Below are 26783 nucleotides of genomic sequence, written 5' to 3'. Positions count from 1 at the left end.
GTCTGGCATTTCCAGTTCTTGTTGGAGCTCTGTAGAGAGGTGATGATCTCTATTTGTAGATCTCATTGCACTTCAGTTTTGGTGTAAAACCAGAGTTTTCACACCTGCACATTAAAATAAGAGATACAGATTATGCTGTATATCTAGGACTTTTGACTTAGATAATCAATGTTTAACCATTCAAGGCTTCATCCTGCAATGTGCTGCTCACCAGCAGCTCTATGCATGTCACAAGGGTTTGTAATTATTTTACCCCTGTAATTCATTCTGCAAAATACACTTTTACTTTCTAATTATCTGGAAATGGGTCCTTTATGGTAGGGGGAAAATTGCTTAGATATGTGGATTTTATCAAATGAATTTCTTTTTGAGCAAAAAGCATGCTTATGAGAAAGAAAAATTGAGCTCCTTCACGTAAAAGTAAACCGGCTTCCTAGCAACAATGGCCTGGCTTTCGGAAGAGTGTTACCAACTTTTCTGATTTAATCACGAACATTGTGGTATTTCTAAAACACTTAGTTCATGAAGTCATGTGAATACATGAGCTTAGCTTGATTTTGAAAAAAAAAAAATCCAGACCTTGAAGTTATGAAGAAAATCTTAAAAATGTGACCTAAATGAAAATCTTAAAAATGTGGATTAAACAAAGACTGTGAATGGCTCGCTAACTACAAAAGCAGCTTCTGCTCTTTGGAATTCACACCTCCAGATCAGCTGTTAGAAGTGGGCCTCATCCTCCTTGATTGGATCCACCTCGTCATCTCCAGCCTGGTCCTGGCCTGCATATTTATTCCTGCCTCTGGAAATTTCCACTACATGCATGAAGTGGGTCTTTGCCCACGAAAGCTTATGCTCCTACACTTCAGTTAGTCTATAAGGTGCCACAGGACTCCTCGTCCTTTTGCAGATTCAGACTAACACAGCTACCCCTCTCATACTTGACCTAAATGTTGTATACCTTTTATTGGGGTCTCACACGTTTTAGAAAAACAAGATCAATGAGGTAGTATCTTTTATTTGGCCTACTTCTGTTGGTGAGAAATGTGAGCTTTTGAGCTTACAAAGAGAGAGATCCCTTCTTCAAGTCAGGAAACAGATTGTCACAAGGTGGAGCAAATTGTTTCTTGTAAGTAGTTAACAGACATTTGAAGGGACCATTCAAGGGGAAGTGACCTGTTAACACCCAAGCAGTCAAAATGTTTAGTTTTTCTTAAAGATCCAGCACAAGGAACCATGAAATTCTCAGACAAGCCTGCGGGGGCGGGAGGCGTAGAGGAGGCGGTAAGGGAGGGAGGCAAAGGACACAATTTGAAAGGGTCAAAGGCTCTGGGCTGTTATGGGCAGTGCAGTAGGGTTATTCTGGGTCACTCCTATAAGCACCCAGTATGTCCCTGTGGGCGGCCATGGAGTATGGGGGGAAGGGGGTCTCTGCATGCTGCCCCCACACCCAGAGCCAATGGGAGCTGCAGGGGTGGTGCCCAGAAAACCTTTGCCCCCCTCCCTCCCCGGCCTAGGAGCTGATGCCAGAGGAGAATGTGTCAGTTAAGAGTCACCCCAGGTAAGTGCCTCCTCCCTCCCCAGCCCAGAGTTTACACCCAAACACCTTCCCAGAACCTGCACATCCTCCGGCACCTGCAGGCTCAGTGCCTGAGCTCTGGCAGCCCCATGGACTGCGCCCAGCCCCTGCTCACCGGGCATCAGCAAGGGGTGCGAGCGTGGGCAGAAGGGCTAGAGGCGGCCATGCAGCCGGTGGCAAGAGAGAAGCAGCAATTTCCGCCTACCCCTCACACCTGCTGCCCTCAGGTGAGCCTTGCTCTGCACCCTGCTCCAGCGCTGCCTCCTCTCCTGGACCAGACACCATTGCCTCAAATTCTGGCTTGGGAGAGTTGGTGACATCCTCAGCTTCTGCCCCCCACGAGTGTCCCCAGCCCATGGGGGGCCGTGCAGAGTGCCAGCCCAGGGAGGGACGGCCTTGTGTCCCTCCAGACCCATCTCAGGGGGAGTGGGGAACGCACTCCTCCCGTGGTCCCCCACATAAGCATGGTCCCAGCGGCCAGGGGAAGGCAGCGCAGAGTCTCCATCCCCCATGCTCCGGCCTGCAGGGGGAAGCTGGGGCTTGTTTCCCCGCATACGGGGGGGCCCAGCGGGGGTGCGTTCACAGACGAGCAGGGACACGCACGGAAAGTCCTGGTCGCACCCTCCCGGCTGCAAAGCGCAAAGCTCCAAAAGCCCGGAGGCCAGTGCCAGCCTGCACCAGCCCCGAAGGCAAAGACACAGAAGCTCCCCCGGGCGTGGGCATGTCTGGGTGGCTGCTCCCTCCCCCGCGCAGAGGCCGGGCAGGGCTCGGCTCCCACGCCCCGGAGCCAGGGGAGCGGCGCGGCCGCGCAGGCACAGGGGGCAGGGCCTGGCCCGCTTTCGCTTTCGGCGCTGACCGGGCCCGGCTGCACAGAGAGGAGAAGCGGCGCAAGGTCAGTGCCCCCCGGCCGGGCGAGCGGCAGCCCCCCGCCCTGTGCCCGCCCCCTCCCTCCGGAGCGTGGCTAGTCTCCCCACCCCGTCTGACCCCTTTGCTCCAGGTGCCTCCAGCGCCTTCCCGAGTCTCTGACCTCCCCTTCTTCCCCTGCCCCAGAGTTGAGGCCCTCGTCAGGACCCGATCCCGACTCCTTTGCCCCCCAGTTCTCCTCTCTTCCTTCTGCCCCTTATCGCACCCTCTCCTTTCATCTCCGCCTGCCCCCTCTTTCCCCGGGCCTGACCCTCTCACCAGGGCCAATTTCCCATTCCTGACCCTCGTCGGTGGGTTCCCAAACTGGGGGGGTGAGAAGAAATTCCAGGGGGGGGCGTGAGGCGACCCAGCCACACCCACCCCCGTCAATCCCACCCCGAGTTTCGCTGCCATTTTTTTGGGAACGGAGGGGCGAGGGTTTCTCAAAAATCAAAAAGGGGGCATGATACCAAAAAGTTTGGGAACCGCTAGTCTAACCCTTTCTGACTCTTCCCTGCTTTGCCCTCTCCTCCATCCTCCTTTCCCCTCCCTGCCTCATCCTCTCTAGCGCTGTCCTTCCAGCCCTCCCTGGCTTTTCCCCTCTTTCCCCAGGTTCTCCCACCTGTCAGATCACCCTAATCACTTCTCCAGGCCTCTCCTTTCCCTTCCCATAGCTGACTCCAGCTCTGTTCCCACTTTTTCCACACACATCCCAAGCCTGACCCGGGACTTTTAATACTCCAGTCATCTGAAGAAGTTAGTCTTTAAAGTGACACTAGACAATTCAGTGTTTTTTAAGTTTTTCCTCTAAGGTTAAGCATCCTTCCAACTCTTACCTGCAGAGCAACCCCACCACCCGACTTTCTAACTAACGCCTTAACTCCATCTCTTACTCCATGCCTTATGATCTCCTCCTTTTTCCCTCAGCATTTAACCCCTCCCTGTAACCACGGTTGCCAGGTTTTTGTCTTGACAAATCTGTAAGGGGACTCAGTATATGCTGCCTGCTGCCCTGTCTTATGGGCTCAGAGTCAGAATAATTTTGTTCTTTGTATTTCAGAGGTGACAACCCTTCCTCTAACCTTCCTTCTGACACCCCAGCACCTGAACCCCACCTTCCATCACCTTCTATCCCTCTTCGCCATCTGACCCTCTTCTCCTTTTCCATTGACTCCTAGCAGCTAACTCTCTCTAAGCTCTTTTCTTCTCCCTGGCCCCAGAGCCTTCTGGTCCACCCCAAAGCTTGACCCCCCCCCCTTCTCTTTTTTCTGGCCCTCTTCTTCCTCCTATCCTATGACCCTTCACTTCTAATGTCTTTTCCTCCAATCTTCAGTGTTTTACCCTTTTCTTTTCCTCTTTTCTTAGCCCCAGTGATTCTTCCCTTCCTTTGTCTAGGCCAGTGGTCCCCAACGCAGTCCCGCAGGTGCCATGGCGCCCCCTGGGGCATTTGTGCACCCGCTTAGTGACCAGGGCCGACCCAAACCATTCTTGCGCCCCGGGCGCCCAGCGCATGCGCAGCCCCGCCCCTGGACACCCGGCAGCCCCAAAAGGTTGGGGATCACTGCACTAGGCCTTGTCTATACTAGAAAGGAGGCTATGCTGGTGCAGCTAAAGTGAAACATCACTCAACACTCTCCCATATGACTAAAGTTACAATGGTATAAAGGTCCAGGTATAGATCTTGGCATAAAACAAAAGAAAGGGAATAAGCTATATTGCTATAAGGCAACTTTATACTGATATAATTGCCTCCAGCACTGGTGTTAGTATTTTGGTTTTAAAAAAAATTACACCCCTGAGAAGCTAACAGTTCACTTAGAATCCCACAATTCCAATGCACAAGACAAATTATTCCTTCCGTTTTTGCATTTATTAATCTTCTTCCATGAATTCATTCACCGTTCTGGATTAGGTCTCTCTGATATTCCTTGTCTTCCCTAAATAATCTTGTGTAATATGCAAATTTATCATCTCTGAGTTCATGCTGCTTTCCAGATCAGTAAGGAACACATCCCTCTTAGGGCTAGGGAAGTAGGGGAAGGATAGCTCAGTGGTTTGAGCATTGGCCTGCTAAACTCAGAGTTGTGAGTTCAATTCTTGAGGGGGCTATTTAGGGGTCTGGGGCAAATCTGTCAGGGCTGATACTTGGCCCTGCAATGAGGACAGGGGGCTGGACTCAATGATCTCTCATGGTTCTTTCCAGTTCTATGAGATAGGTATGTCTTCAAACATCATCAGTCTTAGCCCTAGTCCTTTATGAACTGTGAGTATTCCTACTGAAGTCAAATTAGATGAAACTGAAAGTCACTTTCCCTTCTACTTTTAGGCTGGTATACAGTATTCAGATCAGAGTCCATGCAAACAATTTAATATTTGCTTGCATAGTTCTACATTCCCCTGGTATCTAATAAAATAATCAGCATTTCTTATCTGTCCTTGATGAGCTCAATAGGAAATGCATGAATAAGGTCTACTTTAATGAATAATTGTTTGTAGGAGCGGGGCCTATGTAACTTTTCATTGAATACTATGCTTTTCATTGAATACTATGATTTTAAAAAATCCAAAACTTTTTTGCCTGGTAAGTAGTGTGGTTTTTCTTATGTCACGTGTATTACAGAGGAAATTATTGCTTTCAGTTACACTAGTGTAATTCTGAAACTACTCCACTGACTATAAATTACTCTCAATTTATATTGGAACGATTGAAAGCAGAATTTGTCCCAAGTGCCATAATTTGCCTCAGAGGGTGCTCTGAAATCTCAGAAGAGTAATACAGTAATTCCTCATTTAACACAGTAGATATGTTTCAGAAAATGATTGTGCTAAGTGAAAACGTGTGAGGCGGGGTCAGTTTTCCCATTGAAAATAATGGAAAAGGTAGAGGTTGCGTTTCAAGCGCATGTGTGCTTGCAGCTCCAGCCTGCATTTGTTAGCAGCTGGGACTGGGACATAAGGTTGGGGGAAAAAGAGGACTAGGTTATAGCAGGGAGGGGAGGTGTTTGGCTCTGGGGAAGGGAAGGACAGGGGAGGGGGCTTGCAGCCCACGGCTGAGTTTCCCCAACTGGCCAGTCACCGGCGGCTGCGTGGGGCTTACTCTGCCTCCGGAGGTTCACCACTCGCCGCGCCATTCCCTGGCGACCCCCTCTGGCTGGATGCCTCACTCCCTCTCCTCTTGCAGCGGGCAGCTGGGTCACCGGCAGCTGCACGGGGCTTCGTCTGCCTACTTACAAAGTGGCGGAGGTTCTCCGCTCACCGCACAGTTCCCTAGTGACCCCCTCTGGCCAGATGCCTTGTGTCCGGCCAGAGGAGGGTCACCAGGGAACAGCACAGCGAGCGGAGAACCTCTGCTGCTTTGCAGGGAAAGCCTTGTGCAGCTGCCAGCTACCGGCCCGCCCTTGGGGAAATCATGTTATTGTGGGGACAGTTCATGTTGGTCGAAAAATGTTCCCCCCCAAAAAAATCATGCTATCGCAAAAACGTGTTGAGCGGGCCCGTGTTAAGCGAGGAATTACTGTACACATTTTGCTGAGAAAGATAGCATAACTTTCTTTCTTTTTTAAAAACACACTAATATTGTGTTAAATAGAAGCAGCGAATTTCAATTTCATACAGAGTCTATATGCAAGAGTTATATAATTATATAATTGTGTTAAACACAATTGGATATATATATGTATGTATGTATGTGAGAAAAATTGAAATCTTCCATTATTATATGTTGTAGTCATATGGGTCCAGGATTTTAGAGGGACAAGATGGCTGAGGTAATATCTCTTATTGGAGTGACTTTTTGTGAGTCAGAGAAATTGTTGAGCTTACGCAAAGCTCTTTTTCAGTTATGGGAAATTCATTTGTTTGAAGTCTGAAGAAGAGGTCTATGTAAGCTTAAAAACTCGGCTCTCACCAAAAGAGGTTGGTCCAATAAAATATATTACTTCATCCACCTTATCTGTAGAAAAATTGAAAGCTTTTTTTTTTTCTCTCTTTTTCTTTTCTTTTCCTTTGTAGGATATTTTCAAACTTGGATTATAACTACAATGGAATAGCTATTATTTTGATATTATTTTTTTAGTGCTGCATTTCCAATATACTGGTTTTGGTTCACATTGACTAAATTACAAACTATCTTTAAAGTATGATATAAGACCTTTCACTAGAAATGTATTTTTATTTTTGACCTTAGCTGCCAATTCTGGACAAATTTCTGGGGTCACTTTTTGAATAATTGCAATAAGAAAAATCTAACAGTGGTGGTTGAATACACATAATATTAGTATTAGATTGATGTAGGATCCAGAAAATCATGGTCACTCCTAGCCTATGAAATATCACACTGTATAACAGGTTGATAATTAACCTCAAATGTATTTGATGTATTAGGTTTTTTAGTTACAGAAATATATTAAAATATTATAGCACTCCCTGAAGGGCACTTATATTCTAGTTCTCTGTTTTAGCCTGTGTGCATAAATGGAAGGAAATCAGTCCGGTCCTGAGCCCATACTGAAGGATGAAGACTATGATGAAGATCAAGGTGATACTGTGGATGCAAGGCCAGACAGAAGTAGCAGACTCTCCATCTTTGCAAAGTAAGCTTAGTTTTATAATACTTTATTTTTGTGTTTCCATCTATATGCAATGGAATGAATCCCAAAAGGTGACATATTGTGCTAGCAAAAATGTTAAATAGGCCTTAAAAACCTTAAGTCAGGTTTTGGAAAATTAAATTCAGTCAGTGCAGCTTATGGATTCATGCACTCCATGTCCATGGAAAGTATTTCTCAATCCAGACAGTGCATGACTGTATGGGAATGAGAAACACAGACTACAGTGCATGATATTTGTTCTTCACTTTTACAGTACTTCCATTATTTCAGAGATGAAAATCTTGGATATTCCTAGTTGGGTTAATTTCAGGTTTTAATAAGCACTAGGGGGCTGTTCCACTGCTTGCTACGCTCGCCAGCGCCCCCCGCAACCCCCCTCTCCCCTGTCTCTGGCAGCTTTTGCCACCAGAGAGCATGAGAGCACGATGACATCATTCTTTCGTCTGGCAGAAAAACATTTTTTTTATATAGCGAGAGATAATTCTCTATGGTTATTTTTCAAACATGGGTGCTTACAGTGTGGTTCTCATATCCTTATTTAGTTACCTAAGTAAGTGGTATGGCTTTCTTTCTATCTTTCTTGACTACAGCGTGTGATCTAAAGGCTATGGTACAAGCCTAGGAGTCAGATAGGAGTCTTCTTGAACAAACACAACATGAGCTTATGCAAGTCACTCAATTTCTCAGCCTCTATTTCCTTATTTCTAAAATGAGTGTTTTATGAGGGTCCATCAATCAGTATACAGCTCTTTGAGGTTCTCTGATGGAAGACACAGTAGAAAGGCAAATATTATAATCAATCTCCTAAATATTTATTATTATAATCACAACTTCACGTTTTGTGCAGATATAAAATGAAGCACTCAAGATTTTGCTTCTAGAACCTGACAAAACTTTTTTAAAAAAAGGCTTATTTGTCTAAAATGAATTAAACTAGTTTTACCAGCATAATAGCTTTTCTGTTCTAAGGAGAAATACCGTTTCCATTCTTATGCTAAATTGCTACAGTTTGCCACTTGTTAATGAAGAATGTTTATGTCTTGAGAAATTATTTGAGCAATCTGACTGGCTACTGCACCAGGCTTCTATTCTTCAGAATACTGTGAATCTACAAATTGAAACTACATCACTCTTAAAAAATATTTCTAGACATTAGTTGCACCTTAAAGTCAGAGTCTCAAAAGTCAAAGGCCACATAAAGTAAATCAGAGCAGGGCATAGAGTTCCAGTGCCTTGACCATGCTGTGCAAGATAAATTTGCAGCCTACTAACACCCGAGTATGAGACATTTCCTGTTGGTTAATTTTGGTTGTATTTAATGACCATAGGCCTTGTTCCGGCCATTAACTTTTTCTACCTGGGTGTGAAAGATAACTGGTTAACTTGGTGCTGTTAATGAGAAACCTCTTTGTTCTAATGTAGAAGAGAACAGAATTAGGAGACATCATAGAAAATGGATTGTGAACCATGCAGAAAGTTCTTTGCAGCTGCTGTTAGTCCCTCTGCAGCTGGGGATTCAGTTCCATGCAGCCCTAGAACAGAAGCGGGAAGTAGTTGAAAATCTACACGAGGAGGGTGTATTTCTCTCAGTGCAGTAGAAGTATGAGGTAGACCACAGCATAATTTGTTTCCAATCTAAGCAGAAATAATTGCCATTCTGTGACTTTTCCACAGCAAATCTGCCATGCTGTCAGTCTAGTCTCCGGCTTCTACCTTAGATACGTGATCAAGCGGCCAGGGTTAGCCGTTGAATTGTATCAGGACACTTTTTCTCTTCTTCCTGTTAGGGGAAATTATTTCGCTGTTTCATTTCTTTGAAAAGCCTTCTAGATTTTTTTACCATTTTAGGAAACAGTGTGGTTCAAGGAAAAAACTGATTGTTAAAAATCACTTGCTTTTTGTTTTGTTGTGTTACCACTAGATGGCAAGCTAATATCATTTTTGTTTGTTTAAAAAATCATTAGAGTGAGTCTCTGTCATATAAAGGCTAAAAGGGCACAAGTTGGATATTAGAATTGCGGATTCATAAAGAGAATCACAGTTGCACATAAGGCTGCAAGCGTATCATAGAGGTCATGGAATTGACTTCCCTGGACCTCCCTGACTGCTGTAGCTAGTGGGTACCCAGTCTTCTTCAGCACTACCAGGTACCCCGGAGACCCTCCTAGTGCCAGTGGGCCCCTCAAAACTCTCCTGAACCAGCAGGTGCCCCAGAGCCTCCCAGAACACCAAAGATTTAGTTAGGGATATATAGTACAAGGCATGGATGGGTCACAGGGCCATGAATCTTTGTTTATTTCCCATGACTTGTCCTTGAGACTGTTACTAAAAATGCCAAGGAATAAATCTTAGCCTTATGTACAAGCAATTGATTGTGGTTTTTATTTTGCTGGGCAGAAATAGCAAGGAACTCATAGCAAGCTTGATGACAATGAAAGTGTGAAAAGTTAATAGTTAAGAGAAAATGTGGCTGATGATTTGGAAAATGTATATGCATTCTTCATGTGATCTTTGGAAACACAAGTACATATCACTTTTTCCTTATCTGCTTTGTGTGGTCCTGTAATACTTTTACATGCCTTTATCTCCTAAAAAATTCTCATTTCTCCACAGGATGCTTTAATATCTTTCATGCACATAAGCATCACTTGGAATTTCAAAGGTGTTACCCCAGATAGTAACAAGACATTTTAAAATTTGTATAGGTTTCTGCCTTTCCTCTACACAATTGCTCTGTTTGTTGCATGTCATATGAATATATGAGTTGTGGGTATTGGTGAAATATAGGAGCCATCATTTCTTGTATGCATCCAGAGGCCAAATTCAACACAAACTGAAATTCTGGCTCCATTGAAGTCAACAGGAGTTTAACTGTTGACATCAATGTCACTAGAATTTCATTTGCAGTGTATTTTTAAAGACAACCAAATGCCCCTATAGTATGGCAGAGTAGTGCTTGTTTTGTTAGCATCTGTGATTGTATTTCTAGTGCACTTGGCTACAGTGAAGTATCCATGGGCATAGCTGTAAGAATTTGGATACCAGGGCAACTATAATATTAGAGAATTGTATAGAACTACCAACCCAGCAGGGAGCAGAGAGCCTGAGCAACAGCCTGGCTTGGAGTAGAGACTGAGCACAGCAGCCTCACTGGGGAGCTGGCTTTTTTTTTTTTTTTTTTTTTTTGTAAATTGAACCATGAATTTGAGAAGAAGGAAAGCCAATCTGTATAAGTAATGCAATTTCTACAGGGACACTGTGTCACCCTAACTACACCAACATAAGTCCTACGCCTCTCGTGGTAGTGGAGTTATGTTATCTGTGTAATAGGGAACACACCAGCAGGAGCAAGACTGTGGTGTGCATACTGACATAATTATGTCCACCCTTGGCCTTGTCTTCACTATATGGAAGATTGAAGCTGCTGCGATTGATCTTCCGGAGTTTGATTTAGCAACAGTTGCTAAATCAAACTCAGAGGGTGCCCTGATGCTGGCCAGTACTGGTGGCCAGTAAAGGAAGCTAACGGGAATGTTTGTTCTTGTCAGCCTCCCGCTGTGGAGACAGTGGGGAAACACAAAACAAGGCATTAAGGTAGCTGGAGTTGCTTATCTTGATTCAGCGGTCCCTTTTACTATAGACCTAGCCTAAGGCACATTACGCTTCAGTGAAGACCAGGCCTCACTTGGAAAACATTATGTAGTATATAAATAAGTATCTATTTAAGAACTCTAAAGTTACTGGAACAGCTTCCAGACGCAGGCCTCCTCAAATGCATCGTTTAGGTGACAGGTCTTGTTTCATGCAATTATTTCTGCATGGACTCACCTGCTCCTTCCGTCTTAGACAGGATATCCAGGCTGAAGCCTCCTGTTTCTTAGCCATGTGAGCAGCACAGGCAAAATTCAATTTTTGCACCTGTAAGCTTTTCCCTTTGGGAGCCTCTGATGGAATACATTTGGAGTGACATACAAATAGTGTCTTTGGAACAAAGATTCATTTATTCAGAGTTCAAAGGTGCAAAGGATAAAAAGAACTTATACCATAAGGTTTTCTTGAGATGAGTTAGCTGAGCTGATTGGATCTCTGTAATATTTCTGCAGTATTTCTATAAAGTAGTTAATGTTGCCTTCAGTAAGGAATCAAAGCACCAACTTATAATAATTTAAGAGCTCTCAATTAAATTGATAACTCTTATTTGAAAGTCACTTTACAAAAAACGGAGGTTTCTGGCTCTTCAGTCCTTCAGCGGTTATGACATCCTCAATTACTAGAATATATACTCAAATTTTACACAAGCTTTTTTTTCTGTTTTGCAAACCAAAATGCAGATGAAAAATTCTTACGAGTGTATAAGACTTTTTCAGATTTCCTATTTCTCATGGCACTATAGAGCATCAGGGTGTAAGAACCATGGACTGAAATAAAACGTGAAGTAATCTTTCACCACCTATGTCTCTGTATATCAAAATTTTTCAAAACAGAGCCAAATCTTTAGTTTGTGCAAAGTCTGCATAGCTTTATTGAAGTCAGTGTACCCCAATAACCACCAGCTAAGGAGCTGCACAGCAAAATGCCATCAAAAATCCCCCTCCTTTTCTTTTGGATTCTGAGGGTGAGAGCAATTATAGCGTTGGTGGTGCTTTTTTCATGCATTTGCACAAAAACAGGCTGCTGCGTGACTCTCATGCAGGAACTTGAATGGTAGGTTGGTTGGTTATTAATATGGATTAATAACCTGTTATAATGACAGCTTTGGAGATGTAGGGGGACAGGGAAATTAAGGCTGACAAGAGATGCTCTTTTGTTGTTCTCTTTTATACTCCTGGGAGTTATTTTCCACCCACCCTTGATTACCAGCAGTTTCCTTTTATTTGTTTGACAGGATACATCACAGGTAAGGTTTTCAAGATGAATTGTTTCTGAGAGTGCACATGTTTGGTTTCCCTTCACATTCACACATATTTTTAAAAGTTGCCCATCCTTTGTTGTGCAGGCCACTTGAAACACTGAACTTTGGAAAAAGAGGCCCTTCAATCTCCAAGAGCATGGCCTTATTTACAGAAAAATGAGTAGGGTTGTCAACATCTGCCTACTAAACAACTGTGAAATGAGTCCTTTCATAAAGTCTTCATGCTCCTGCCCTGACCTAGCGATGAAATCCTAACGATTACCTGAATGAATCTCATTTGTTTCAGCAGCACCTTTGTACGTTTTTACTGCAATATAAAAACTTTGAGCTTTGCTGACACTGACTATTGCAGGGTTGTTGTTGTTTTTTCACAATTAGATATTCTATGAAAAGTATCTCCCATGTCCTCACAATAGCCAGGATATACACTGCCCGGGTGTCAGTCTTCCTGCTCCAGTTAATAGCTGATTGATCTCTCACTATCTGGAACCATAGACTGATTGTGTTCCAGGTACAATGGTGATGGACACAATGTGAGTAGGTGAGAATCTGGATGGATAGATCAGGAAGATAACTTATCCACATTGTATTGAGTGGAAGGATGGTCTTCTGGTTATGGCATTGGATTGGGAATGTGGAAGCGCTGGATTCCAGCTTTGCCTCGAGCTTCCTTTATGCCTTGTGGCAAGTCACTTACCATCCCTGTGCCTTATAACCCTAGGCACAGGGATGGTAAGTGACTTGCCAAAAGGCATAAAAGAAGCTGTCAAATGAAGATAATGTTTCACCAATTCTTCCTCTGGCTTGTCTATTTCAATTGTAAGCTCTCTCAGGTAGGGGTTATCTTCCTTTGTGTTTCTGTTGTACTAAGCATAATAAAGCCAAGACTCGTTTGGGGCTTGCAGGTGCTATTATAATGTAAATAGTAAATAATAATGATAAAAATATGTGCTTTCCATCTTAAGCATGTGGCATTTCATCAGTCTGAGAAAGGGTAACTGGATTAGGTGGTCTTTGCTGGTTAAGGCACTTCCTGCATGAGTAAAAAAGAATATTTTGGAAGTTTTTTTTCTCACAGAACACACTAGGAATTTTTCACTTCTAATTATTCTTTATTATTATTATATTATTTATTTTCTTGTAATTCGAGCTCTAGATTCTTACTAGAGAAGGCCAGCAGCCAGCTGGTGTTGGCGTAACAGTTCTTTCCTCCATTAGCACATAGTACATAGCATAAATGCTCAGCTATCATGCAATTGTATTTTAGCAATCATAACAGCAGGTAGGGTTTCCACCTCTGAGATATATCTGGGGTGATCCTGATCCCTGAACATTTGGCAATGTGTACAGAGCACACTTACAGATTTCCCATAACAGCTACTTCCAAAAAGCAGTCCTAGGAAAACCTGCACAGGTGGCAATCCTAGCAGCCAATCACGTATCAGGTTTGCAAAGAAGCTAAGTTAGTACAAATAATTCAAAGTATAAGGGAAAACAAATCACATGTGAAAAAATGCAAACAAAATTAATAGGAATTAGAGCTATATACATATAAATACATGGGAACTATTTCTAAGAAACAGAGTACTAAAGGATTGTTCTTTTTAAACTGTTAGCTTAGGTTAAATGTTTTCAGAAATGTTCTTTGTTGTCCATCATATGGTGGATAAGAATTTGTTAAAAGGTACAGTTGTCTTATTCCACTCCACTTTCCTTTCCTGCACTGGGGCACTGATAGAATCATAGTGATGAGAATCTGTGTTTTCTGCCTGTCAGCAAAGGTAGATCAGGCCTGCATGACCTCAGCAGCTTGCTAGGCCACAGCCATGGGGGTTTGAATAGCCCCATAGAAAAGTCCAGCGTAACCCACTGCTGACATAGGGGAACTTTGGGCCTGAACACAGAGTTTCCTGCCTCACTGTCTGTTATAGCCCTGAGCATGGTGGGCTCCTAGCAGTACTAAAAGAAGATTAAACTTGCTCTTGGACACAAGGTGAAACTATTTTCAGATGCAGAGTGGAGTGATATTTGATGATGAGCCAAGGTACTGTAGAGTGTCATATCTCTCCTTCCTTCTCTGTTGTTGCCTTTGTGAGAGGGTCATGAATGAATTCCCTGAAATAATTCAGACATAGCGTTCTTCTCAGCTAAAGGTTACTCTGATGGCACAGTGCTTGCCTTTTCATATGAAATGGTATTTTGGAAAAGTATACTTTTGGCTTTGCTTTGTTTAGTTTTAGTATTAGTTTTTATTAATATTATGTTGATACAAAAACATACCTTTAGTTTATATTAACGCCTCTGGTGGTTGAGAGGCGGGTGTTGGTGTTATATAGCATAATTAGAAATTATCGGTCTGTATTATGTATCCTAATCTCGAATCCTGAAAGATCTCAGTTTGCACAACTCTAATGAGAAATTCATACATACAGGACTTGCAGAATGGAACTGTCTCTGAAAAGTTAACTGTACTCTTTTGAGTTTGTAAAGTCCTTAACGATTTTGGTGCTTTATAAATCTTATCATTTTGGTGAATAGCAGAAATATAAACCTAGGGTTAAAGAACAGAGCTTGTGCTGTATTTAGGGTTGCCAGATGGTTTCAACAAAAATACCAGACTCACATGACATTACATCACAATCTATATTACATCTTATTTAGAAAATACCGGACATTTATATTTTCTCAATTTGTTTCCCGAACAGAAAGCTCAAATACTGTACTAAAACAAAATACAGGACTATGTAGCACTTTAAAGACTAACAAGATGGTTTATTAGATGATGAGTTTTCGTGGGCCGGACCCACTTCCTCAGATCAAATAATGGAAGAAAATATTCACAACCATATATACCAAAGGATACAATTTAAAAAAAGAACACATATGAAAAGGACAAATCAAATTTCAGAACAGAAGGGGGATGCGGGGAGAGAGGGGAAGGTAAATGTCTGTGAGCTAATGGTATTAGAGGTGATAATTGGGGAAGCTATCTTTGTAAATACTGTACTGTTCGGTTCAAAACCGGACACCTGGCAACTCTAACTGTATTGGCTCCATTTAATTATATTACACTGCAGTGCTATCCTGCAAGAGCATGACTAGAGATTGCCGAAGACAATGTGCTGTGTACAAAAGAACAGTCCTGACTTCCTTTTTTGTTTAATTGTTGTTAAATATTTACACAATACTTCAGTGTAGCAGGCTGTATCTGACAACATTTGTACTAACATGTAACTGAATGAGTCCCGCTGTAGTTCTTGTAGTGAATAAACTACAAACAGCTAATATGTAGTTATAAAAGAACAAGAGCAAGGTATTCATTATTTAGATTTTACTAAGGTGGCTGCCCCCACTTGCGACGCTTGCCAACCCCTTCTCTCTGGCCGTGAGCCTGATAACTTCGTTCTGTCACGCTGCAGGAAAAGCTTTTTTATATATATAGATAAATGACCTATCTCTAAATCTAGGGCTGTGTCTACACTGGCACCTTTTTCCGGAACTGCTTAAAATGGAATACTATTCCGTTTTCAGTTTTTCCGTAAAAGGAGCGTCTACATTGGCAGGCTGCTTTTCCGGAAAAGCCCTTTTTCCGGAAAAGCATCTGTGGCCAATGTAGACGCGCTTTTCCGGAAAAGAGCCCCAAGCGTCATTTTCACGATCAGGGCTTTTATCCGGAAAAGACTACTGGGCTGTCTACACTGGCCCTTTTCCAGAACAGTGTTCCGGAATAAGGACTTATGCCCGAGCGGGAGCAGAATAGTTTTTCCTGAATAGCGGCTGATTTTGTACAGTAGAGCGTCGTTGCTTTTCCGGAAAAGCAAGCGGCCAGTGTAGACAGCTCGCAGCTTATTCCGGAAAAGCGGCTGCTTTTCCGGAATAAGTGGCCCAGTGTAGACACAGCCCACGTGTATCTACAAGATGGAAAGTGTACCAAAAGTTACATGCTGAGATTCTCATCCTGCAAACAGTGCCATTTGACAGATCCCTCCGTTCCACAGAGTGTCATTGACTTCCATAGTTTTGCATGTCGGTGGAGCCTTTGTGGAGCAGCTTGTAGGATCTGGGCCTAAACCATTCCCACAGCAAACTTTTTCTTGTCCACTCAACACTGCACTTACAATTTTTCCACTTAGCCCACTTGCATTGTCCTTAGTTAAACCCTTCCCCAGAGTGTTTGGAGAATGGAAGGTGAGTTCTGAATACCAACAGGGTCTCTGCCTCTTGGGTCTCATTTCTCGATTTGGTTCCAAAGAGTCGAAGGATCTTAACTGAAAGTGCTGTCCTGTCAGTGACCCCTTCCATTTAACCTAAGGGTGAGAGGAGTTGTTAGCTTAAGTTTCTAATTTGATCTCAACTGGTGCTCTGAAAGCACGTGGGGTTTTATGAGGATGAGGGAATGGTGTCTTATTATGCACATGGCAATCAGTGCAAATGACAGAACCCATGCAAAATGTGCTCTCTGCAAGAAACACCCCACTAAAGTGTTAATCCACGGCATTGTGCACCCCCTGAAGTTCCTGAGTGGTCTTCAGGTGCAACTCCTTGTATACTGAATTGCAGTAATCCACTACTGAGGCGACAGGAATTAAGAACCTTGAACTGCAGTAAAGAAAAATGCTTTAGTGTAAGAGAATGGATGTAAAGAAAGTAGATATAGTACATTTGGGAGCCAACTGATTTAGAAAATCTGTAGTTAAAATCTGGTTAAAATGAATTTGTAGGAATTTGAGGTGTTTTCTTTTTGTTTTTGTTTTTTGAACCATTTTTATTTGTAACCTTTACCTCTAGGTTGACACTTTTTTCTACATCTCAGTGGTGTTGCTTGAATGATTAGTTGTCCCACATTGGAATTACTTTGTGTTTTACATTTCTGCTGTACGTGCACAGTCCTAACTGGAAAGATTTCAGAAACTGGAAATGATTCGGAGAAGAGCTACAAGAATGATTCAAGGTCTAGAAAGCATGCCTCGTATGTGATGGACTTAAGAAGCTCAGTCTGTTTTCTTTATCCAAGACACAGTTAAGAGGCGCCCTGCTCTTGGTTTACAAGTAGACATGGGGAAGAGATTTCTGGCAGAGTCTTTAAGCTAGCAGAAACGTGCATAACCAAATCCAGTGGTTGGAAGCTGAAGTTAGGCAAATTCAGGTTAGAAATAAGGTGCACATTTTTAATTGTTGAGGGCAGTTAACCATTGGAGCAGTTTAGGTAGGGACATGGTAGATTCTTTACCATCTGAAGTCTTTAAATCAGGATTGGATGTCTGTCTAAAACAATTATGTATAGTTCAAAAAGCAGTTATGTGTTTGACACAGCATTACTGGATAAGGTTCTATGACCTTTGTTATGTAAGAGTTCAGACTAGATGGCCTTAAAATCTATTCACTCTTTGGGAGAAAGAACACATTCTGGGGACTTCAGTTTGGTATCTGCTTCATTCTTGACATTTATTAAGTAATGAAATCACCATATAACATAGATGTGTCTTAGGATTCTCATATTACAGATAGAGAAGCTGATGCTCTGTCTATAGGGCAGGGTAAACCCTGGGTTAGGATAACTCAAGTGAGCAGACCCTGGGTTTGTTAGCCTAGGGTTTTAGCACATACACTCATTGTAACAGGTTAGGAATTGTCGGAGCCCCACGCTGGAATCACTGGCTCAACATCTGCAATACGTTATGCAGAACCAAGTCCAACCACACCAGGATGCTACACTTCCTTAGCATCCAAAATGTGGCTGCTCCCACTCCTTTGTACATGGAGCAGAGTGGGAAAACTTGACTGTTTACCAAATTTGACTGTCTAGAGGATTTGGGGGATACTTTTTGCAGACTTCCAGAACGTAAGTCCTGTGGGGCTACATCTTCACCAGTGTTTCTTAAACTTTAATAATTTTTTTTATGAGGAACACCAAGGACTTTTTGTTGAGTGGGGGGAAAAAAGAGGCCAGGGAAAAGTTATTGAGCAAAAAGAAAAATAGGGTCAGGGGAAAGTTATTGAGGGGGAGAAAAAAGTTGCCTGTCTCTTTAAGGGTGGCCATTTTGAACTCTTGTTCTCCGTGGCACACTGGTATGCTGTGAGGCAGTCAGAGATGTGCCATGGAACACAGTTTAAGAACCTGATCTACACTAACTTCTAAGCAAGAAGGCTTTAACCCTGTGTTGGGTTAACTCGGGCTCAGACATTCCAACCCCTTAGGGTCCAAGCCATGGTTTAGCGTGATGTGTTTGTATGTAGACAAAAGGGGGGTTAGGTTTGTTTTGAAGTGTAGACATACCATCAGAGTCAGAGATGTGAAGCTACTTCCCCAAGAACACCCGCAACTAGAATTCAACAGCAGAACTAGAATTCAGACTATGGATGTGTCTGCACTGAAGTTAAAATCCCATGTCTGCCTGTGTCAGCTGACTCAGTTTCATGGGGCGTGGGTAGAGGCAAGGCTGTTTCTTTGCTACTAGACTTCTGGATTCTGGTATCCTTCCACACCTGGAAATCTGTACTGCAGTGACATACCCCCTTTCTCTGAGCCCAAGTCAGCTAGTCCGAGTCACATATAAGTGTCTAACTGCAGTGTAGACATAGTCTCAGGAGCTAATGGCTCCCAGTCCAGCACTTAGTGTACTACACAAAGCTACTATAAATCTCTGCAAAGCTATAGCAATCTAAAATCATATATTCCTCCCTTAGAATGAAACCTGCATTTTGTTTCTGTGTAAAACTCAAGTGGCATTGCAGGTGAATAAAGCACAGCCGTGAATTTGTGAGGAGATTGTCCTAATGAGTAACTTTTTATATAACTTTAATTGTATCCTGGAAGATGATGTGATATATGATAAAAGGTATAGTACAAAGTGCAAGGTTGTTGTTTTTTTTTAATGTAAAGCAGCATTCACTCAGAGATCTCTACAGTCTCAAGCAATGCTGCTACACATGCCACAGTAAGAGCAGAACTAGATAGTTAATAAACTTTATTAGTGGACAAATAAATGAGTTTTTACAGACAAGTAGTCTTAAGTGGCCCCACCTTTAGGCATTGGAAATTCCAAGAAGCCGCATTTTTGGCTTGTGTAACAGAGTTAGTTTGTTAGACCATAGAAGCAGTTAGAGTATTTACCGTGTCTTTTTTCTTGAAGACCAATATAGCTACTATTTTTTCAGTTCAGCCTTATCTTTTGTATTTAACTTACACATATATGAAAAGGGCTTGGATGGTTTAAGTGCATCTAGGCCCTTTGTTGCTTAACTCTTTCTTTGAATTCACATCAGAAAGTAACTTCCTTTGAAGACTTTTAAGTGGCCTTTCTGTGGTGAGTTACTATCGTAGTATAGTTCCAAAGTTCTCCTAAAAATGTCACTGGAACTGATTGTCAGTCTTAACAAAGAAGCTGAGAACTGTCACTGTGGTTAATCCTGCTCTGCAGACTCTTAGGCACAAGCCTAACTTTACTGTCATTCTTAGCCCCATTGATTTCAGTGCCCCTCAATGACAAAGTCAGGCACCTGCATGAGGGTTTGCAGTATTAGGGCTTATCCCCTTCTTTTCTCTTCTTCATGAAGATGATGATCAAAATTGAGGCACATTGATGAAGCAGCTTGCAAAGAAGTAGGGCATTGACCTTGCCTTATTTTTTGTTAATAAATGTTCACTTTGGGCCTGACTCATATCAGTTTGGCACTTTTCACCATCTTTACATATTTTTTTTTGCATAGATGCACTTCATCATCAGGAATAATTATTCAGAGCTCCTGTTATGTGGTATAGTATTGCTCTCTAACTTGCTATTCTTAGGTTTAGAGACTCTTATAAAAAGCATTCTCTTGCTCAGTAAGGAATATCTTATGCCAATCTTAATAACTAACAGAAGCTTGGAGAGGAACTCAGATATGCAGTGTTGTTAGGATTAGAGTTGGGAGGATTTTTTTTATTTTTATTTTTTTGCAATTAGTATATTCATCGCCAAAATATATTTTTAAATCAAATTTGATCATTTGTGTCAATTTCAGCTAATCATTTAGGTCAAATAAAAAATGAAAAAAGTGAAATAATCCAATCAGCTTTTGTCGGTTTTGAGACAAAACATTTTGAATTTGCTTCCGAACAACATTTTGTTTAGAAATTAATCTCGATTTGTTTTTAAAAAATTGTAAAAAGACTAAAACAATCCAAAGATATAATTAAACTAAATGGGGGAGAGGGAAAGCATTTCAGATTGAACAAAATCTTTACTTTAACCTAAAGCAATTTTTGGTTGGTTGGTTGCAGTGAGAAAAACAAAATTTAGTTTTGATTCAATTGTAAATGGGATTTTTTTTCAGATTTTTTTCAATTTAACCACCCAATCAAATAATCAATTATTCACTCAGCTCCAGACAGCAGCTACATTCCCTTTTCTTTTATCTCCCAACCGAGGGGTTTCTGACTCTTATGGTAATATTTGAAAGTCCTCTCATTTTCTCATCAGAATATTTTTCTAGAGCAAGTCTGAGAAGTCTTCCAAAGGTTGGTTACAGGCAGTCCCCGGGTTACATGGATCCAACTTACATCGGATCCCTACTTACAAACGGGGTGAGGCAACCCCGCACTAGCTGCTTCCCCCACAGCAGACCAGGGAGACGTGGAGCGGCTTTTCTCAGCAGACACCTCAGCTTGAGAATAAAGGACTGAGGGAAATGAGGTGTGGGAGAATAAAACTGAGCTCTGGAGAAATGTTTGGCTAGAGTTTCCCCTACAATATGTACCAGTTCCGACTTACATACAAATTCAACTTAAGAACAAACCTACAGTCCCTATCTTGTACGTAACCCGGGGACTGCCTGTATTTTATTCATGATAATCTTTCAAAGCTCATAGTAATGTCAATTAATACAGGCAATTAACAGGTTTTCCTAGACAAACATTTATTTGAATTCCATTTATCTTCCCTGTGTTAATAGTTTCTTGGACATCAGGGGCCAATTACTTGAATTGTTAATCTGCTGGCCAGTTTCTCTTCCAACCATTTCCTAAAGTAAAAACTGTGACCTCTGTTAAACAAGATGGAACGATTAGATTTCATAAATATTTACAGTTGAACATTTAGCATTGCAATAATACTTAGGGCTATGTAGCATTATTCAAAACACTTTACAGAACAAGAATCACCCCCATTTTATAGATGAGAAACCCGAGAGAGAGAGAGAGAGAGAGAGAGAGGAAATGAATTGTCAAGAACATAACTCAATAGCAGAAATGGGAATGAAACCCAAGCTCCTAATTCCAGTCAAGTGTTTTATCCACAGTATCATGCTACCTTTCTATAACTACCAGTTATAGTCATTTGTGTCCCACATTCCATGAAGGGTCTGATCCTTTATTCTTTATGCACATAAAACATCATTGTCAATCCCAATATTAAATCCATATCAATATCAATTAGCACTATCAAATCCCAGTATTAAAACCTGGTGTTCACGGATTGAAATACACTTGCAGCTGGGAAAGGCACTCACCAAATATGCCTAGTCCTAATAGAGGCTTTCTGTTTGAAGAGTAGAAATACAAAAGATTCTTTGCACAAATAAAATAGTGGGCATTTGGACATTCAAGTACTGGCATGCTCCTTGCACCACAAATATATACTTCCCTGCAGAATTGAGGGGGGAAAGGGGACAGCGTAATTATCTATTATTTGTTAGGCTGGTCTAAGTGTTCGAGCCGTTTTACTTAAGTAGATATATCCGAGAACAAAGTATAAAGAGAATTTATAACCTAAAAAGTACCAGTCAGATACAAAGAGTGGCTTGTCCCTGTTCTTGCAGGAAGGTGACAAGTACAGACACTTGTAAGAAGTGATTTGAAACAGGAGAGACAAGGATAACTGGGGGTGTTTAAGAGCTTAGGAAATTTTGAAGAGGAGGAAGGAGTAAAAGAAAGCAGTTAGGCGAGAACCTGGGGTAGCATGTTATGAAAGCCTTATAATAATGCAGCAACACATGGTCATAAGAACACAACAGCTAGAAACAGACCATGCAAATTGTATCACTTAATATGATACTTAAAAACAAATTTTGAGCCGAGGTCTCATTCTCTTTGAGATTCTCCTGCTATTTCACCCTGAAAAAATATACTGAATTGGCCTGAATTACACTCAGATTTACTGTACAGATCTGGGTGATTTTTGATACAAAATCTAACAACCATTCTGTTTGCATTTTCGGTGTTTCATTTGTGTTCTTGTGGAGTAACTGTACAAGGAAAATTCTGCTGCAGGGATTTCCCATAGAAAAGAAAGTAAAACAATATGAGAATCAGCTATTTTAAGACGTGCTTGAGAATGAAGTGGTAACAACATTTCCTCCAGAGCACTTCAGAGGCATAGAGCAACACATTTTCCATGCTTAGGAAAACACCAGAGTCCATACAAGGCTCTGCTGAAATATTAGAGTGTTTCCTGCTCACCCATCCAACTTATACTATTCAAAGATAATGGGAAATAGTCTCAAAGATTAATAGTTGATAGATGGCTGTTTGGATTAAGTGTATCCAATTTCCTCTTTAGAAAAATTCCCCATCACGGGAGAGTAATTTTGCACTTATTCTCCTATTCCTCTGTCTGGCCACTTCTACTCCTCTTCCAAGCAGAACTGTTGTAAAACACCATTGAGACTGGGAATAGCTAGCTCACTATAATATAAGTAATTTCCCCCCTTTTGGTATTCCCTCTTTCTTGTCAATTATTGGGAGTGGGTCACATTCATTCTTATTGACTTGGTCTCCTTAGCACTGATATTCTACATAGTAATGTAACACTCCCATATTTGAATGTATGTATAGATCCCTGCCAAACTGAAATTTCCACTTCATGCATTGGATAAAGTGGGCTCCAGCCCACAAAAACTTATGCCCAAATAAAATGGTTAGTCTTTAAGGTGCCACTGGACTCGTTGTTTTCTCCACTGAACCTGTTCCTCATAAGGGAAAGAAGTTCGTGATTTGCAAAAGATCACAAATAGAAGTTGGAAGTCAGATCGTTTTTTAATCCCTGGTGGCTCTAGAGACAGTAATGGGATTCGTTTATCTACAGATTATGTGGGTGAGAGCACATTTTCTTCCTGTCAATACTTAGCACTTCTTCCTCTAGAATTTCTTGTTTTATGCTGGTGCTTTTCTCCATGAAGCGGCCTTACTTACCTGAGCAAAAAGTTATGACAGACTCTGGCCTTCAGTATTTCTGGAAACCTCAAGGGGAAAATCCCTTTTGCAATGTGCTGGATCTCTATCCTTACTAATAACTACAGGATTTAGTAGGTGCTTCTTGGATCCTTAACTCAGATACGTTTTGGATTTTTTTTCTAATTTAAATAATTGTTCTGGGGTGGAGCTGAGGCTGAGGGGTTCAACATGCAGGTTGTTCCAGGGAGAGAGGACAACCTCTCTCATCACAGCATCTTGGGTCCAGGTGAGAAGCACTTCTGCATAGCTGCTGCAGCTGCAGTGGGCACACCAAGCGAAGAGGTGCATGCCCCCCAGGCAGGAGGCATATAAACAAACACACACAAACAGACAGGCTCTCAGAAAAATGCCGTAGATAGTTGTCTCTTTCTCCACGCTTGCCCCCTGCTGTCCCAATGGGGCTATAGCTGTCCCAGTCTCCACCGCTGGCACCTTGCTGCACCCCTTGTACTCATTCTACAGTAGAGGTGTCCTTCCTGCCAGAACCCTCCCTTTCCATTTTATGAGAAACAATCAAATTCCAGGCACATCCCAGTATCCTGCCATAACCAAACCCTGACCTTGCTTTCATTATGATAAGAGGAAGCTGCAGACCAAATTTGGTGATCCTAACACTTACTATTTAGGAGTTCTTGAACAAAGGGACTCACAGATGGACAGATGAAAACACAGACAAAGTTTCTAAAATCTATAGTAGATGTCCACCACCCACTGGGCCTAGTTTGAAGTGAATGTTGAGATTGCAATATCGTTCTTGGAAAAACACACTGCTACAGTTACAGAGTCTGATCTAGTGCCTTCCAAGCATGGAGCCCCCAGAGGTCAACTGGAGTTCAGTGCTTAGAGGGCTTGAAGAATCAAGGCTACCATATGGATTGTAGTATATAAATAACATGGGGTTCCAAATGGAAAGGCTAGAGCACTCAAAGAGGATGACAGTCCATGCATCGCTTGTGGATTCAGAGATTGGTAAATGCAGGACAGTGGAAGTGAGGGGAGGACAGTGAGCTCCCAAGGAAAGAAACCTCCAGCATGAGGAGAAGGCAGCAGTAATGATGAGAGACTCCAGTCTTGGGAAAAGAGCTTTAAAAGTTGTTTTTTAAAACATGTTTTCTGGAGGTTTGAATTCACAGTTTAAATCCCAAAGTCTTTACCCACGGGCGTAAGAATTTGATCTATGGTGAAGCAAGGTGGAAATTATTTTACATTTTCCCAGTGACTCTTTAGTGTTTCAGAGTTCAGCAATGGGATGGTGAACAGGATGATATGGGCAAGCAGAAATACTAATTTTTTATCAACATTATGCTCATTTCAAACATATTAATAATTGCCCCAGGTAGTCACAGCCTTTGTAAGCAGGTCTCTCAGACCAGGTCTGTTCTAGAGCCGAAAGGTCGGATTAAGGTACACAACTAAATAATGGTACGCATAAATAATGTAGCTGGAGTCTATGTACCTTAAGCTGAGCTTGGTGCTGTCTTCACAGTGGGAGGTCGATGGGAGCAAATGCTCTCATCAGCTTCCCTTACTAGTAAATCGAGGAGAACCCGCACCAAATGGGGGTGCCCTCACCATTCCTTACTAGATCCCCTAAATCGGACACCAGATCGACCTCCAGTGCATCAAGTGGAGATGCGGCCTCAGACACAATACTACGTGCAAGCCTAAACCAGGACATAGTGAGCACATTCTGGTTTTCATTCCACCTCTGATGTTGCCAAAGGAGATTTCAATATTGCTGGATTCTTGGGTCTGTAAAAACAAACAATAAAGACATTTATGGTGCTAATGAAAATATCCTCAAATAAGATAAAGGGTAAAAAATATGTAACAGATAAAAAAGTTTCATGCTTCCAGTCCTAAGCCAATGGACAAATTCTTACGTAATTGTCCATTATGCTGTTTCTTCCATCATTTTCTTTTACATTCGGTACTGGACATTCTTCGACAGTGATTTGTATCTTCTGCTGCTAGAAAGAACATTGATCTAATCCAGTATGGCAATCTGAATGTTCCTACATAGGGTGACCCAAAAGTTAGACTCCAATAACAGACTGCGTGCTATCTGGAAAATCCAGTATGTACATATACCTGTGTATATAAACCTCAAAGTTGTTCCCTTAGTGATTTGTTGGGCATTAGCTTGGACTGTTACCAAAAGAAATTTGCCAGAATTACTCTGTTGACTCTCTGATCTGATCCTGAGAGGTACTGAGTGGCTGTCTTGTACCTGCAGCTTCTTTTGAAGTCAAGAGGACTTTCTGGTCCTCCGCTTCTCTCAGAATTGTGCCTTGTGTGTCACACAGGAACTACAGTGAAATGAAATAGTTTTTTGCATGCCTCTTGAAGATCTTGCACTGTGATAAGGCTCAACAAAGATATTTGATGGGGATTTCAGAAGGAGTACAAGTTTTTGGGAAGATGACAGGTTGCAGAATGCTGTGGGAAAGAGTGTCGAGAAATGGTCATGAGATGGGTGCAACTTGTAAATGAATAATAATTGCGTGTGACATGAAGACATTATTTGGGTCTAGACCCATTATTTGGGTCTTACAAAGGCTGTGACTACCTGGGACAATGATTGATATGTTTGAAGTAAGCATGCAGCAACAATGCTTGTTAGGAAACCAGTTTAAAATATTTTTCTGCCAAAACCACAAGTTGCACAAGCCTGAAACCATCATGGATTGAGGAAGCTGTATGCTGCGTACTTACCCAGACCCTAGTTAGTAAATGCTTCGTTCTTATTTTGAAATTACCTTTCCTTGCAATTGTTCCAGATCATGTTGTCTGCCTCAGGACCAGACTGCAGAGGGAAAAGAGAATTTTAGATTAAAATAAAAATTGGAGCCATCCTTGAAAGTCAAATTTGAAGGTGGATAACTTTTTCTGGTACCTCCACCTAGGGCAAAGTTGAATAATCACCTCTGCTGTTCTGATTGCTTTGTGAGCCCACAAACAATCTGAAGGAATGAAAGTATCAAGCAAGTAAACGGGTGACTACGTTTACCTTCAAAATATTAAATGCATGTGAGTCTCTGTAACTAGAAAATATTCAGGAGCTTTAGTAATCTCAGGAGAAAGAGTAAGAGGGAATATGATGGAAGTGCTGTAACATAATGAATAGTGCAGAGAAGGCTTGCTAAGTACATCGATTTAATAAGCAGAACAAGAGACATGTGAAATTAAAAGTCAGCCATTTTAAAATGGAAAATATATTGCATATGAAAATGACAGCACAGAGAAGGGCAGCTTGGTCTCCTGTTTACCCTAGAGCAAGAGGTAACTCAAAGTTAAAAGGCAACAATTTTTAAATTGTGGGGAGGGGGGGAAGAAAATCTTTTTTAATCAACTTAAGCTCTCACTGCTGCAGGGTATGGGTGAGGCACAGAACGTGGGAATTTTCTAGAAAGGCTTAGATATAGGAATAAGAAGAGCAGTATCAGTTGGGTTAACTATGTTAAAATTGAAAGGACATAGTAGGGATGTAAGAGATTAGTCAACTATTGGGTAAGCAGAAGCTTATCAGATAGTCGACTAGTGATGCGACTAGTTACTTCACCCTCCACC

At 41.8% G+C, this 26783-nt stretch overlaps 1 protein-coding gene across 2 annotated transcripts in view; it reads left to right on the top strand.

Annotated features, from left to right (window-relative positions):
* Positions 1 to 2244: 2244 nt before the first annotated feature.
* Positions 2245 to 26783, top strand: part of CASP7 (caspase 7) — a 37449-nt gene continuing 12910 nt past the window's right edge. Inside the window, exons 1-2 of one of the 2 annotated variants that reach the window (XM_025190684.3) lie at positions 2245 to 2468; positions 6927 to 7071. In XM_025190684.3, the coding sequence (XP_025046469.2) occupies positions 6953 to 7071 (119 nt within the window). In that variant the 5' untranslated portion in view covers positions 2245 to 2468; positions 6927 to 6952. The remainder of the gene's footprint in view (positions 2469 to 6926; positions 7072 to 26783) is intronic. The other variant, XM_006134972.5, reaches the window with a different exon arrangement.

This window comes from Pelodiscus sinensis, chromosome 8, assembly GCF_052426305.1.
Source record: "Pelodiscus sinensis isolate ZL-2025 chromosome 8, ASM5242630v1, whole genome shotgun sequence".
NCBI lineage: Eukaryota > Metazoa > Chordata > Testudines > Trionychidae > Pelodiscus > Pelodiscus sinensis.
Note: the sequence above shows the minus strand (reverse complement) of the source record. Positions and strands in the feature narration are given on the sequence as shown.